This window comes from Ranitomeya variabilis, chromosome 3 (assembly GCF_051348905.1).
Source record: "Ranitomeya variabilis isolate aRanVar5 chromosome 3, aRanVar5.hap1, whole genome shotgun sequence".
Classification (NCBI taxonomy): domain Eukaryota; kingdom Metazoa; phylum Chordata; class Amphibia; order Anura; family Dendrobatidae; genus Ranitomeya; species Ranitomeya variabilis.
In genome coordinates, this window is record NC_135234.1 from 7,319,098 (window position 1) to 7,334,952 (window position 15,855).

General features: G+C 57.1%; 1 protein-coding gene across 2 annotated transcripts in view; it reads left to right on the forward strand.

Annotated features, from left to right (window-relative positions):
* The window catches only part of LOC143814907 (immunoglobulin superfamily member 3-like), a 28,050-nt gene that overhangs the window by 3,843 nt on the left and 8,352 nt on the right, over window positions 1–15,855 (forward strand). For both annotated transcript variants that reach the window (XM_077293584.1, XM_077293586.1), the window contains 4 exons: window positions 10,109–10,486; window positions 13,996–14,403; window positions 14,588–14,977; window positions 15,360–15,761. In XM_077293584.1, the coding sequence (XP_077149699.1) occupies window positions 10,109–10,486; window positions 13,996–14,403; window positions 14,588–14,977; window positions 15,360–15,761 (1,578 nt within the window). The remainder of the gene's footprint in view (window positions 1–10,108; window positions 10,487–13,995; window positions 14,404–14,587; window positions 14,978–15,359; window positions 15,762–15,855) is intronic.

A 15,855-nucleotide genomic window follows, 5' to 3' on the forward strand; every position in this document is an offset into this window, starting at 1 on the left:
GAGTGAGGGCCCCGATCACCAGATACAGGAGGAGTGAGGGCCCCGATCACCAGATACAGGAGGAGTGAGGGCCCCGATCACCAGATACAGGAGGAGTGAGGGCCCCGATCACCAGATACAGGAGGAGTGAGGGCCCCGATCACCAGATACAGGAGGAGTGAGGGCCCCGATCACCAGATACAGGAGGAGTGAGGGCCCCGATCACCAGATACAGGAGGAGTGAGGGCCCCGATCACCAGATACAGGAGGAGCGAGGGCCCCGATCACCAGATACAGGAGGAGTGAGGACCCCGATCACCAGATACAGGAGGAGTGAGGGCCCCGATCACCAGATACAGGAGGAGTGAGGGCCCCGATCACCAGATACAGGAGGAGTGAGGGCCCCGATCACCAGATACAGGAGGAGTGAGGGCCCCGATCACCAGATACAGGAGGAGCGAGGGCCCCGATCACCAGATACAGGAGGAGTGAGGGCCCCGATCACCAGATACAGGAGGAGTGAGGGCCCCGATCACCAGATACAGGAGGAGTGAGGGCCCCGATCACCAGATACAGGAGGAGCGAGGGCCCCGATCACCAGATACAGGAGGAGTGAGGACCCCGATCACCAGATACAGGAGGAGTGAGGGCCCCGATCACCAGATACAGGAGGAGTGAGGGCCCCGATCACCAGATACAGGAGGAGTGAGGGCCCCGATCACCAGATACAGGAGGAGTGAGGGCCCCGATCACCAGATACAGGAGGAGCGAGGGCCCCGATCACCAGATACAGGAGGAGCGAGGGCCCCGATCACCAGATACAGGAGGAGTGAGGGCCCCCGATCACCAGATACAGGAGGAGTGAGGGCCCCGATCACCAGATACAAGAGGAGTGAGGGCCCCGATCACCAGATACAGGAGGAGTGAGGGCCCCGATCACCAGATACATGAGGAGTGAGGGCCCCGATCACCAGATACAGGAGGAGTGAGGGCCCCGATCACCAGATACAGGAGGAGTGAGGGCCCCGATCACCAGATACAGGAGGAGTGAGGGCCCCGATCACCAGATACAGGAGGAGTGAGGGCCCCGATCACCAGATACAGGAGGAGTGAGGGCCCCGATCACCAGATACAGGAGGAGTGAGGGCCCCGATCACCAGATACAGGAGGAGCGAGGGCCCCGATCACCAGATACAGGAGGAGTGAGGACCCCGATCACCAGATACAGGAGGAGTGAGGGCCCCGATCACCAGATACAGGAGGAGTGAGGGCCCCGATCACCAGATACAGGAGGAGTGAGGGCCCCGATCACCAGATACAGGAGGAGTGAGGGCCCCGATCACCAGATACAGGAGGAGCGAGGGCCCCGATCACCAGATACAGGAGGAGTGAGGGCCCCGATCACCAGATACAGGAGGAGTGAGGGCCCCGATCACCAGATACAGGAGGAGTGAGGGCCCCGATCACCAGATACAGGAGGAGCGAGGGCCCCGATCACCAGATACAGGAGGAGTGAGGACCCCGATCACCAGATACAGGAGGAGTGAGGGCCCCGATCACCAGATACAGGAGGAGTGAGGGCCCCGATCACCAGATACAGGAGGAGTGAGGGCCCCGATCACCAGATACAGGAGGAGTGAGGGCCCCGATCACCAGATACAGGAGGAGCGAGGGCCCCGATCACCAGATACAGGAGGAGCGAGGGCCCCGATCACCAGATACAGGAGGAGCGAGGGCCCCGATCACCAGATACAAGAGGAGTGAGGGCCCCGATCACCAGATACAGGAGGAGCGAGGGCCCCGATCACCAGATACAGGAGGAGCGAGGGCCCCGATCACCAGATACAGGAGGAGTGAGGGCCCCGATCACCAGATACAGGAGGAGTGAGGGCCCCGATCACCAGATACAGGAGAAATGAGGGCCCCGATCACCAGATACAGGAGGAGTGAGGGCCCCGATCACCAGATACAGGAGGAGTGAGGGCCCCGATCACCAGATACAAGAGGAGTGAGGGCCCCGATCACCAGATACAGGAGAAATGAGGGCCCCGATCACCAGATACAGGAGGAGTGAGGGCCCCGATCACCAGATACAGGAGGAGTGAGGGCCCCGATCACCAGATACAGGAGGAGCGAGGGCCCCGATCACCAGATACAGGAGAAGCGAGGGCCCCGATCACCAGATACAGGAGGAGTGAGGGTCCCGATCACCAGATACAGGAGGAGCGAGGGCCCCGATCACCAGATACAGGAGGAGCGAGGGCCCCGATCACCAGATACAGGAGGAGTGAGGGCCCCGATCACCAGATACAGGAGGAGCGAGGGCCCCGATCACCAGATACAGGAGGAGCGAGGGCCCCGATCACCAGATACAGGAGGAGTGAGGGCCCCGATCACCAGATACAGGAGGAGTGAGGGCCCTGATCACCAGATACAGGAGGAGTGAGGGCCCCGATCACCAGATACAGGAGGAGTGAGGGCCCCGATCACCAGATACAGGAGGAGTGAGGACCCCGATCACCAGATACAGGAGGAGTGAGGGCCCGATCACCAGATACAGGAGGAGTGAGGGCTCCGATCACCAGATACAGGAGGAGTGAGGGCCCCGATCACCAGATACAGGAGAAGCGAGGGCCCCGATCACCAGATACAGGAGGAGTGAGGGCCCCGCTCACCAGATACAGGAGGAGTGAGGGCCCCGATCACCAGATACAGGAGAAGCGAGGGCCCCGATCACCAGATACAGGAGGAGTGAGGGCCCCGCTCACCAGATACAAGAGGAGTGAGGGCCCCGCTCACCAGATACAAGAGGAGTGAGGGCCCCGATCACCAGATACAGGAGGAGTGAGGGCCCCGATCACCAGATACAGGAGGAGTGAGGGCCCCGATCACCAGATACAGGAGGAGTGAGGGCCCCGATCACCAGATACAGGAGGAGTGAGGGCCCCGATCACCAGATACAGGAGGAGTGAGGGCCCCGATCACCAGATACAGGAGGAGTGAGGGCCCCGATCACCAGATACAGGAGGAGTGAGGGCCCCGATCACCAGATACAGGAGGAGTGAGGGCCCCGATCACCAGATACAGGAGGAGCGAGGGCCCCGATCACCAGATACAGGAGGAGCGAGGGCCCCGATCACCAGATACAGGAGGAGTGAGGGCCCCGATCACCAGATACAGGAGGAGTGAGGGCCCCGATCACCAGATACAGGAGGAGTGAGGGCCCCGATCACCAGATACAGGAGGAGTGAGGGCCCCGATCACCAGATACAGGAGGAGTGAGGGCCCCGATCACCAGATACAGGAGGAGTGAGGGCCCCGATCACCAGATACAGGAGGAGTGAGGGCCCCGATCACCAGATACAGGAGGAGCGAGGGCCCCGATCACCAGATACAGGAGGAGTGAGGGCCCCGATCACCAGATACAGGAGGAGCGAGGGCCCCGATCACCAGATACAGGAGGAGCGAGGGCCCCGATCACCAGATACAGGAGGAGCGAGGGCCCCGATCACCAGATACAGGAGGAGCGAGGGCCCCGATCACCAGATACAGGAGGAGCGAGGGCCCCGATCACCAGATACAGGAGGAGCGAGGGCCCCGATCACCAGATACAGGAGGAGCGAGGGCCCCGATCACCAGATACAGGAGGAGCGAGGGCCCCGATCACCAGATACAGGAGGAGCGAGGGCCCCGATCACCAGATACAGGAGGAGCGAGGGCCCCGATCACCAGATACAGGAGGAGCGAGGGCCCCGATCACCAGATACAGGAGGAGCGAGGGCCCCGATCACCAGATACAGGAGGAGCGAGGGCCCCGATCACCAGATACAGGAGGAGCGAGGGCCCCGATCACCAGATACAGGAGGAGCGAGGGCCCCGATCACCAGATACAGGAGGAGCGAGGGCCCCGATCACCAGATACAGGAGGAGCGAGGGCCCCGATCACCAGATACAGGAGGAGCGAGGGCCCCGATCACCAGATACAGGAGGAGCGAGGGCCCCGATCACCAGATACAGGAGGAGCGAGGGCCCTGCTGCTCGTAAGGTACAATCTATGAGGAAAAGGGGAGACATGAGAGGGGGATGGTAACAATGGCTTGTGTGATTGTTGGCGGATTACACGGCGGCGGATGTCTGTGGCTCTGGAGCGTGATATGGCTGTATGTAAGGCTACTTTCACACTAGCGTCGTACGACGAATTGCGTCGTTGCGACGTACCGACGCAAGCAGTGAAAGCGCCGCACAACGGGGGCAGCGGATGCTGTTTTTCAACGCATCCGCTGCCCCTTTGTGATGAGCGGCGAGGCGGGGGCGGAGTTCCTGTAGCGCTTGCGCGGTCTGAAAAGACGGTCTCGACGCACCAAAGAACGTTACATGCAACGTTTTTTGGTGGTGACAGACCGACGCAACCGCACGACGGTTGCGACGTGTGGCAATGCGTCGCACTGCGTCGCTAATGCAAGTCTATGGAGAAAAAACGCATCCTGCAAGCACTTTTGCAGGATGCGTTTTTTCTACAAAACGACGCATAGTGACGCAGTGCACGACGCTAGTGTGACAGTAGCCTTAATTAATGTCTTACTCTGATTCCCATGGCGCCCACCTTGGCTGCTGTCATGTTGCTGTCTTTCCTTGCCCACCATCACCTGCCACGATGCAGCTGCCTCTGCCTGCCCACCCTCACCTGCCACGATGCTGCTGCCTCTGCCTGCTCACCCTCACCTGCCACCATGCTGCCGCCTCTGCCTGCCCACTCTCGTCTGCCGCCATGCAGCCGCCTCTGCCTGCCCACCCTCACCTGCCACGATGCTGCTGCCTCTGCCTGCCCACCCTAACCTGCCACCATGCTGCCGCCTCTGCCTGCCCACCCTCACCTGCCACCATGCTGCCACCTCTGCCTGCTCACCCTCACCTGCCACGATGCTGCTGCCTCTGCCTGCCCACCCTAACCTGCCACCATGCTGCCGCCTCTGCCTGCCTGCCCACCCTCACCTGCCACGATGCTGCCGCCTCTGCCTGCCCACCCTCACCTGCCACGATGCTGCCGCCTCTGCCTGCTCACTCTCACCTGCCACCATGCTGCCGCCTCTGCCTGCCCACTCTCGCCTGCCGCCATGCAGACACCTCCACCTGTAATCTGATCCTGGCTCGACATCCTGCCTGAGCGCACGCACCGCCGCTCTTGGATTGTTCTAGTGAACGCGGCACCAGAACAATCCACCAGAGGAAGGTTTGGCTGCGCAGTGGCAGCAGCGCTATGGTGGCTGCCACCATCCCCTCCTCCACCCTCAGTCTTTCGGATAAAATCACATTACCTATTAGTGTCTGAGATCCTCGCTGCTATGACGCGGGTGCTCGGTGTTACCATGGTGACGGCTGACGGTTCCCCCGGCACCGGGTTCTGATCCGTGTTTGTTGTGCGAGATGTTTAATAATAACGCTCAGAAGTTGTGGATTAAAGCCGCGCTCGCCGCGGGGTCTGGTGTGCTGACTCCTCATATGGCGTTACGTAACTGCGCCTAATATTACCCCACGGACCCCCGTACGGTGGAGGCGCAGCGGTGTGACTGGCGATAATCACAGGGCTTATATCACACAGGCAGCTATTGATATTCATGTCCTCCCACAATCCCCTGCTGCGAGGACTGAAGCTGAGTGATTACAGCTCTGAGGCTCTATCAGCAGCCCACGAGGAGATGCTATGGAAAGTCCAAAGGGTGAGGATTCAGTGAAAGTTCCCACATGGGGACGGTGTGTATCTGAGTGTATCTCCAGGACATGGGTGTGTAGTCTCAGTGATGGCAGTGTGAGCACTCTGACCCTGGGGCGAGGATGGCCAATGAGTCGCTGGTTTACTCATTCGTGGTAGAACTGGTCTGACTGCTGAGTAACTGGAAGTATCCGGTGACCTGTCACTACCGAGATCCCTCATATCCGCAGTGCCGTGCTCTGCTTCCTCATATGTTCAGGTTCTCCATGTCAGATCTCACCTGTCACGTTCTGGTTCCTGTGTCCTAACTTATCCCTCTCAGCTACTGGTTCTGTGTCCTACCTCACCCCACAGGTTCTGGTTCTCTGTCAAATCTCACCCCCTTCCCCAACAGATTCTGGCTCCTCATGTCATATCTCATGGCTCCTCTCAGGTTCTGGTTCTTCATATCCTATCTCAGCCCTCACGTTCTGGTTTCCCGTATCATATCTTGATCCTCTTAAAGTTCTTGCTCCTCATGTTACATTTCGCTCACCTCAGGTTCTGGCTCCTCGTAACATATCTCACCCCCAGAGATTTGTGTTTTCTCTGTCCTATCTTGCCTCCTCCCCTTCAGATTATGGCTCCTCATGTCATATCTCAATTCCCCCCCTCCTCAGGTTTTTGTTCTCGGTCATGCCTCACCCCCCTTACATTCTGGCTCCTTGTATCATATCTCGCCCTCTCAGGTTCTGGTTCTTTCTGTTATCTCTCGCCCTCTCAGGTTCTGGTTCTTTCAGTTATTTCTTGCCTCTCGCCCTCTGGGGTTCTGGTTCTTTCTGTCATATCTCACTCTCTCAGGATTTGGTTCTTTCTGTTATCTCTCGCTGTCACGGGTTCTGGTAGTTTCTGTCATTTCTCGCCCTCATGGGTTCTGGTTCTTTCTGTCATATCTCGCCCTCATGGGTTCTGGTTCTTTCTGTCATATCTCGCCCTCATGGGTTCCGGTTCTTTCTGTCATATCTCGCCCTCATGGGTTCTGGTTCTTTCTGTCATATCTCGCCCTCATGGGTTCTGGTTCTTTCTGTCATATCTCGCCCTCATGGGTTCCGGTTCTTTCTGTCATATCTCGACCTCTTGGGTTCTGGTTCTTTCTGTCATATCTCGCCCGCTCGGGTTTTGGTTCTTTCTGTCATATCTCGGGTTCTGGTTCTCTGTGTCCGCTAGTACAGATAATAAGGATAAGCGGCATACATGGAGGATCTTGTGAATGGTGTTTACCACGTGCACCGTAAGGACAGATTTTTGATAATTAGTACATGATACTATGGACATGTCTCTGTGTGACAGGCTATATGGTTGCTCAGTGGTCAGAAATGTGGCCTCTGTGTCCTGGACTAAAATCTGAGCAGTGTCTGTGTTGTCACTTCAGTACAGCGCGGTGGGACATGGTGGCCTCAGCTCCTCCTGGAGACGCTGGTCCTTGACCTTGATGTATTGTTGCCCCCTCCTCCCGGCCTCTCACATCCAGCTGTCAGGGTGGGGGAGGTGCATGGGGGGGGGGGGGCATTCACCAATCTCCACAGAATCCATGTCCTTCTGCGTCTGAGGTGTATGCTACGTCATATGGGGCCGTCACTCCACACACGGCATATACAGGGTCATGTATGATCCGTGACCCCACACTCGGTGTTTACAGGATCATATATGATCATCACCCCACACATAGCATATACAGGGTCATGTAGTCATGTATGATCACCACGCCACACACGGCATATGCAGGGTCATGTATGATCTCTGACCCCATACACAGCATATACAGGGTCCTGTATGATCATCACTCCACATATAGCATATACAGCATCATGTATGATCCGTGACCCCACACAGGATCATATATGATCATCACCACACATAGCATATAAAGGTTTATGTATGATCACCACGCCACACATGGCGTATACAAGATTATGTATGATCTCTGACTCCATACACAGCATATACAGCATCATGTATGATCCGTGACCCCACACACAGTGTTTACAGGATCATATATGATCATCACTCCACACACAGCATATAAAGGCTTATGTATGATCAGTGACCCCACACACGGCATATGCAGGGGTCAAATATGATCACTCCACACTCAGCTTATAAAGGGTCATGTATGATCAGTGACCCCACACACGGCATATGCAGGGGTCAAATATGATCACACTCGGCTTATAAAGGGTCATGCATGATCAGTGACCCCACACACGGCATATACAGGGGTCATGTATGATCCGTGACCCCACACACTTCATATACAGGGGTCATGTATGATCCGTGACCCCACACACTTCATATACAGGGGTCATGTATGATCTGTGACCCCACACACAGAGTACAGGGTCATATATGATCATCACTGCCCACACAGCATATACAGTGTGGTGACACAAGGGCCAGTGGGTGCACTAGTCCACTGGCTCAAACCACATGGACTAGGGATTGTCCCACTGAACGCCTGCTCTCCTTTCCCCGTGGACGTAACACTACTCAGACAACACAGGGTGAAGGTAAAACAGTGTGGCAATGCTTTATTGAACCACAAAACAGCAAATGACACATAGAACAGTCCCAGCAAAATACCCCGAAATGGTGCACATTTAGGGTCTCATCCTTCCGCTGACTCGCCGGGATAATGGCAGCTGTTACTTCAGAGCTTCCAGGGCCGACTACCCCACCTGTGATACACACACACACACACACACAGAGGAGGTAACGACAAGTATAGGAAGGTGACAGTAGATTGAGGTACAAGGCCAGGTGACTGGAAGGTCACAACCTGGCTTCTCCGAACATCTCTATGGAGCTAGGTGACCGATGGGTCCAAATCCTGACTACCCCAAACGTATCCATGAATGATGGTGATCAGTGATGGTCAATGGAGCAGATCTGTATTTTTTCAGCTGGGGCCGAGGTCCCCTAAGCTGGCATCCTGTAGAATGTCAAATCTGTGTCTCTCATAATGGAGCAATGATCTGTAGAGTGTTCCTGTCTGTGGTTTTGTAAAGAGTCTTTGGATCTCTGGATCTCTTGGATGTCTGGATGTATATTGTTAGAAGCATATCCCACTTATATAGCTCACAACTGTTGTCCTTCAAGCCAGCATTCAGAGGTCAAGAGGAAAATGTGATGAGGTTAACTGGCATTGTTTGACTGTTTAATCAATTTGCATAGTTTTTACTCCTCTGTTTTGAAAGTCAATAAGCCACAAGACCCACACAATGGTCATTCAACATATCAAGCAAACATCCATTGTTCAATGACCCTGCATCCCTGTCTTGCAAAGAGAGCCGACAATAAGCTGTAGGATATGAGGCAAACGTTAGCCATGCAAAAATATCAAAATCAATGTTTAAGACTCATGACAACAGTGTATGGTTCTTGACCAAATAAAGAACGAATGCATAAATTCAAAAGTCAACATGTAGATAAGTCTGTGCCTCCTGGATCACTGAAAATAGACGTCTGGTTAATTAAGAGGCAATGCTGTGTGAGTACATACAGGATCATATATGATCTATGACCCCATACACGGTCTATACAAGGTCATATATGATCCGTGACCCCACCTACGGCATATACAGGCTCATGTATAATCCGTGACCCCACCTACGGCATATACAGGGTCATGTGTGATCCGTGACCCCACCTACGGCATATACAGGGTCATATGATCCGTGACCCCACCTACAGCATATACAGGCTCATGTATAGTCCATGACCCCACCTACGGCATATACAGGCTCATGTATAATCCGTGACCCCACCTACGGCATATACAGGGTCATGTGTGATCCGTGACTCCACCTACGGCATATACAGGGTCATATGATCCGTGACCCCACCTACAGCATATACAGGCTCATGTATAGTCCATGACCCCACCTACGGCATATACAGGGTCATGTATGATCTGTGACCCCATACATGGCGTATACAGGGTCATATATGATCCATGACCCCACAAACTGCATTTACAGGGTCATATGATCTGTGACTCCATACATGGTGTATTCAGGGTCATATATAGTATGATTTGTGACCCCCCCACCTACTGCATATACAGGGTCATATGATCTGTGACCTCATACAGGGTCATATATGATCCCTGACCCCACACACGGCCTATAGAAGCTCATGTATGACCCGTGACCCCTGGCCCCCTCTTGGCTCCACCCTTCCTTCTGGCACTTGCTGGCATCCTGGCACTGCGGAGCTGTCTGTTGTGTGGGCAGAGTATTAATGTGCCAGGAAATGAAATGTGATTTAGGCTTCATCCTACACAGCAGAGAACGGGGTGGCGGAGAGACGTTGGCGGAATATTTACTGTAAATGATTGGCACCTGGCACCGGATGTAATTCTCCATGTTGTCTTCCTGACAGGTGTCTCCTGGGCTCAGCGGGAGGTGACCATCCAGCAGGGGCCCCTGTACCGCACCGTGGGCTCCGACGTTACCATCTGGTGTAAGGTCAGTGGCTACCAGGGCCCCTCCGAGCAGAACTTCCAGTTCTCCATCTACCTGCCGACTTCCCCGGACAGGGAGGTCCAGATCGTGAGCACCAAAGACCCCGGCTTCTCCTATGCCATCTACAGCTCGCGCGTCAGCCGTGGGGACATCTCCATAGAGAGGCTGGCGGGCGATCACACTGTCCTCCACATCCGCCAGCTGCAGGAACGGGACGCGGGAGAGTACGAGTGTCACACGCCCAACACCGACCCACAGTTCTACGGCAGCTACAGCGCCAAAGTCAACCTGAAGGGTAAGAACTGATGGCGGTGCTCAGTACCGGATAGTCATGGGCTCTGCCGTCCGCCTGCACCAGGGGCTCCGCGCCGCCTGCCTGGCGTACCGCTAATGGCAGCTGTGTCTCCTGACGTCCGGCTATTGATTGCGGTTTCCTCCATCCTCCGCTCGCTCCACACAAATACATTTCTCCTTAACTAATCATAAGGCGTGGAGCGGCCGGAGCACCGGGCGCAGGAGGCGGTAATCCCAGCAGAAGTAATTAGGATCCATTAGTTGGGGTGTCGGGGGGCTACAGGTCATCCAGTAAATATGAGCTGTGTAAGTGTCGCTGCCCCCATCCCGCAGGCTACACGTGGGGACCCCTCTGCTTTCCCAGCTGCCACATGAATAGTTAATGGGACATTTTCTGGAACACTTCCCACCCCGGCAGCGGCTTTTAGAGACAAGCTCGGGGGACTCTGGTGTAAGGTAGGAGCCGCAGGGGGCAGACGGCGACAGCTGGAGCCGACCAGACGGAAGAGACCCTTCAGGATAATGCAGGTGGCAGCACCAGTGCCCACGACTGCTGCTCTTACACCAGGACGCCGGGGCTGAAGGGAGCGGCTAGATCTCTGCAGCCATTACAGGGGCATGCAATATTAATAACTGTATCATGGAAGGTTCTGGAATATTCTATTACTCAGCCTCCGTTCATCACCAGCTCGAGATCTATCATTGATGTCAGTCATTGTGTATACCCAGAGGATGGAAACCGGCCCCGACCTCGTCCTGCTCACACAGCAGAGGGCTGCTCACAATGGTGGCTGCTCACACAGCACAGGGCTGCTCACAATGGTGGCTGCTCACACAGCAGAGGGCTGCTCACAATAGTGGCTGCTCACACAGCAGAGGGCTGCTCACAATGGTGGCTGCTCACACAGCAGAGGGCTGCTCACAATGGTGGCTGCTCTGCACAATCCCCTGTGAGCCAAGAGCAGTAATGCTGCAATGTATCCAGGCTGATAGTGTCTCCTCCAAGACCCCCTCCACGGAACCTCCCCTCCTCTGTGCCCTCTCCCCCATCACCTCCCCTCCTCTGTGCCCTCTCCCCCATCACCTCCCCACCTCTGTGCCCTCTCCCCCATCACCTCCCCTCCTCTGTGCCCTCTCCCCCATCACCTCCCCACCTCTGTGCCCTCTCCCCCATCACCTCCCCTCCTCTGTGCCCTCTCCCCCATCACCTCCCCTCCTCTGTGCCCTCTCCCCCATCACCTCCCCTCCTCCGCCCTCTCCCCCATCACCTCCCCTCCTCTGTGCCCTCTCCCCCATCACCTCCCCACCTCTGTGCCCTCTCCCCCATCACCTCCCCTCCTCTGTGCCCTCTCCCCCATCACCTCCCCACCTCTGTGCCCTCTCCCCCATCACCTCCCCTCCTCTGTGCCCTCTCCCCCATCACCTCCCCACCTCTGTGCCCTCTCCCCCATCACCTCCCCTCCTCCGCCCTCTCCCCCATCACCTCCCCTCCTCTGTGCCCTCTCCCCCATCACCTCCCCACCTCTGTGCCCTCTCCCCCATCACCTCCCCTCCTCCGCCCTCTCCCCCATCACCTCCCCTCCTCTGTGCCCTCTCCCCCATCACCTTACCTCCTCTGTGCCCTCTCCCCATCACCTTCCCTCCTCCGGTTATTTCTTTACCCCCATCACCTTCCCTCTGTACCCTCTCCCCCATCACCTTCCCTCCTCTGTACCCTCTCCCCCATCACCTTCCCTCCTCTGTACCCTCTCCCCCATCACCTTCCCTCCTCTGTACCCTCTCCCCCATCACCTTCCCTCCTCTGTACCCTCTCCCCCATCACCTTACCTCCTCTGTGCCCTCTCCCCCATCACCTTACCTCCTCTGTGCCCACTCCCCCATCACCTTCCCTCCTCCGGTTATTTCTTTACCCCCATCACCTTCCCTCTGTACCCTCTCCCCCATCACCTTCCCTCCTCTGTACCCTCTCCCCCATCACCTTCCCTCCTCTGTACCCTCTCCCCCATCACCTTACCTCCTCTGTACCCTCTCCCCCATCACCTTACCTCCTCTGTACCCTCTCCCCCATCACCTTACCTCCTCTGTGCCCTCTCCCCATCACTTTCCCTCCTCCGTTCTCTCTCCCCATCACCTTCCCTCCTCTATGCCCTCTCCCCCATCACCTTCCCTCCTCCGGTTATTTCTATACCACCATCACCCGCCCCCACACACAAACGCTCGGCTTTATTAAATGAAGATGGATCGGCGAGGCTGGAACATGAGATTACGTCGTCTTATCCTCCGCTGCAGTCCCCCTCCCCCGCCATAGTCCAGACCCATACACGGCTAGTGAGTGTCCATCGATATTCCTGATACTCCCCATCTGCTACTCACAGTTCATTGTTATTCCTGATCTTCTGTACTTGTATGTGTAGCACAACCCAAGTGAAGTGTTCTCAATGAGGAGAGGGAAATAAGATTATCCCAGACACCTTGTATCCTCCTCCTCCTCGGGACCCCTCGCTGTCCTCTGTCATCTCCATCTCCTCCTCCTCCTCGGGACCCCTCGCTGTCCTCTGTCATCTTCTCCTCGGGACCCCTCGCTGTCCTCTGTCATCTCCTCCTTCTCCTCGGGACCCCTCGCTGTTCTGTCATCTCCTCCTCCTCGGGACCCCTCGCTGTTCTGTCATCTCCTCCTCCTCGGGACCCCTCGCTGTTCTGTCATCTCCTCCTCCTCGGGACCCCTCGCTGTCCACTGTCATCTCCTCCTCCTCGGGACCCCTTACTGTCCTCTGTCATCTCCTCCTCCTCGGGACCCCTCGCTGTCCTCTGTCATCTCCATCTCCTCCTCCTCCTCGGGACCCCTCGCTGTCCTCTGTCATCTCCTCCTTCTCCTCGGGACCCCTCGCTGTTCTGTCATCTCCTCCTCCTCCTCGGGACCCCTCGCTGTTCTGTCATCTCCTCCTCCTCGGGACCCCTCGCTGTCCACTGTCATCTCCTCCTCCTCGGGACCCCTCGCTGTCCTCTGTCATCTCCATCTCCTCCTCGGGACCCCTCGCTGTCCTCTGTCATCTCCATCTCCTCCTCGGGACCCCTCGCTGTCCTCTGTCATCTCCTCCTCCTCCTCGGGACCCCTCGCTGTCCTCTGTCATCTCCATCTCCTCCTCGGGACCCCTCGCTGTCCTCTGTCATCTCCTCCTCCTCCTCGGGACCCCTCGCTGTCCTCTGTCATCTCTTCCTCCTTCTCCTCGGGACCCTCGCTGTCCTCTGTCATCTCTTCCTCCTCCTCCTCGGGACCCCTCGCTGTCCTCTGTCATCTCTTCCTCGGGACCCCTCGCTGTCATCTCCTCCTTTTCGGGACCCCTCGCGGTCCTCCTATTACTGGGGAGTGATCGTTGAATGTCATCACTATGTTTCATAGGATGGATGGTTTTGTGGGTCATTCTCCCAGTTTTGGGGCGGTTCTGGTGGTCCCCATTATTTCCGGGCAGGTGTCGCTCTCCACACTGACCTCGCTGCTTCTGTTCGCAGTGATTCCTGACACGCTGCTCGTCTCGTCCTCGGCCCAGATGCTCCAGAAGGTGGAGGGCGGCTCTCTGCAGCTCTCGTGTGAGGTGTCGCACAGCACGGTCCAGCATGCCCATCTCTCAGTGTCCTGGTACCGCAAAGCCAGTGAGCAAACAGAAGAGGTCATTTCTCTGAGCCGGGACTTCGCCCTGGGCCCCGGCTCCTCCTACACCCAGCGCTTCTCGGTGGGGGACGTCCGGCTGGACAAGGTGGGGAACAGCACCTTCCGCCTCACCGTGCACAACCTGCAGCCGACAGACCAGGGCGAGTTCTACTGCCAAGGAACAGAGTGGATAGAGGACCCCGACGGATCCTGGTACGCTATGACCCGCAAGCGCTCCGAGGGGTCAGAGGTCATCATCCAGGCCACAGGTAAGAACTGCGAAACCCCTCAGCACACACGATATCTGGAGAGAACACCATCCGTAATCATGCTCGGCTCTAAATAATGGGCGGTGCTGACAACCTGTCGCCTGTATACAGGCTGGTTGTCAGTAGCAGTAGGTGCTGTGGTATACAGGATATATCTATCACCTGATCCATCTCTGTGCTGTAGATAAGGATTTCAATGTGCGGCTGGAGACGGACCGCCGTTCGTACAGCGCGGGAGAGAGCGCGGAGCTGCGCTGCATAATTGAGGCTCAGAACGCAGCGGATCGGATATTTGCGGTGTCCTGGGCCTTCAACAGCTCGTTAATCGCCAGTCTGAGCCCCGGCGGAGTGGCCACGCTCACGGGAGACTACAGCCAGCGAGAGAGTCAAGGAGAGCTGCGCGTGGCCCGGGACAGTGACAGCATCTTCTCACTGCGCATCTACCGGCTTCGCCCCGAAGACAGCGGCAAATACAACTGCAGAGTGACCGAGAGAGAGAGGTCGGCGTCTGGAGAGATGGTGGACCGCGACAGCAAGAGGCCCAAGAACATCCCCATCACTGTGTCCCTCCTGAGTAAGTTACCGCCACAGTCCACCTACCCTGACGCGGTCCCTGCGAGCGAACCGCTGCTACAGCCTTCAACCCCTGCGCGTGAGCCCTGGCCATGGCCCCCGCGAGTAAGCCCCTGCCATGACCCTGCGAGCGAGCCCCTGCCATGGCATCAGCCTCTGCGAGGAAGCCCCTGTGATAGTATCAACCCCTGCGAGCGAGACCCTGACATGGCCCCTGCGAGCACTCGCATCGGCCTCTGCGAGCAACCTATGGCCGTCGGCCTGAGCGAGCCCCTGCGAGCAAGCCCCTGGCTCGTAGCCCCACTCTCCTGTGGCCTGGTGTGATTCGAGGCCGGCTCTCTCAGCATTTTAGGCCAGTTCCTCATGGTTCTCCTCTCTTGCAGGGACTTCGGTGACGGTAACAGTGGTGGCGAATTCCAGCTCGGTCCTGGAGGGCTCTCGCGTCTTCCTGACTTGCCTGGTGGCCTCGCTGTATGGGCCGCAGAGCCGCATCTCCGCTTCGTGGCACCTCCAGGACTCGCAGAGCCGCCAGAGAGAGGTGATCCAGCAGGATCGGGACGGCGTGACCTGGGCAAGCCAGGTGTACAGAGAACGGGCCGCGACTGGAGGTCTGCGGATGGTGAGGTCCGGCTCCGACACCTTCACCCTAGAGCTGGAGAGCAGCCTGCACCAGGACGCCGGCTCATACGAGTGCCGCGTGACGGAATGGCTGCCGAGTTATGACGGAGACTGGCAGCGGCTGGGCGAGCGGTCCGCCAAGACCAGCGTGGATGTCACCGCCCTGGGTGAGTCACTGCAGCCTCTCCTCCAGTCACAGCTGCGGTTACTCCGCACACCCTCACAGCTGACATCTCGACGTGTGATAGGAGTTCGGACTGC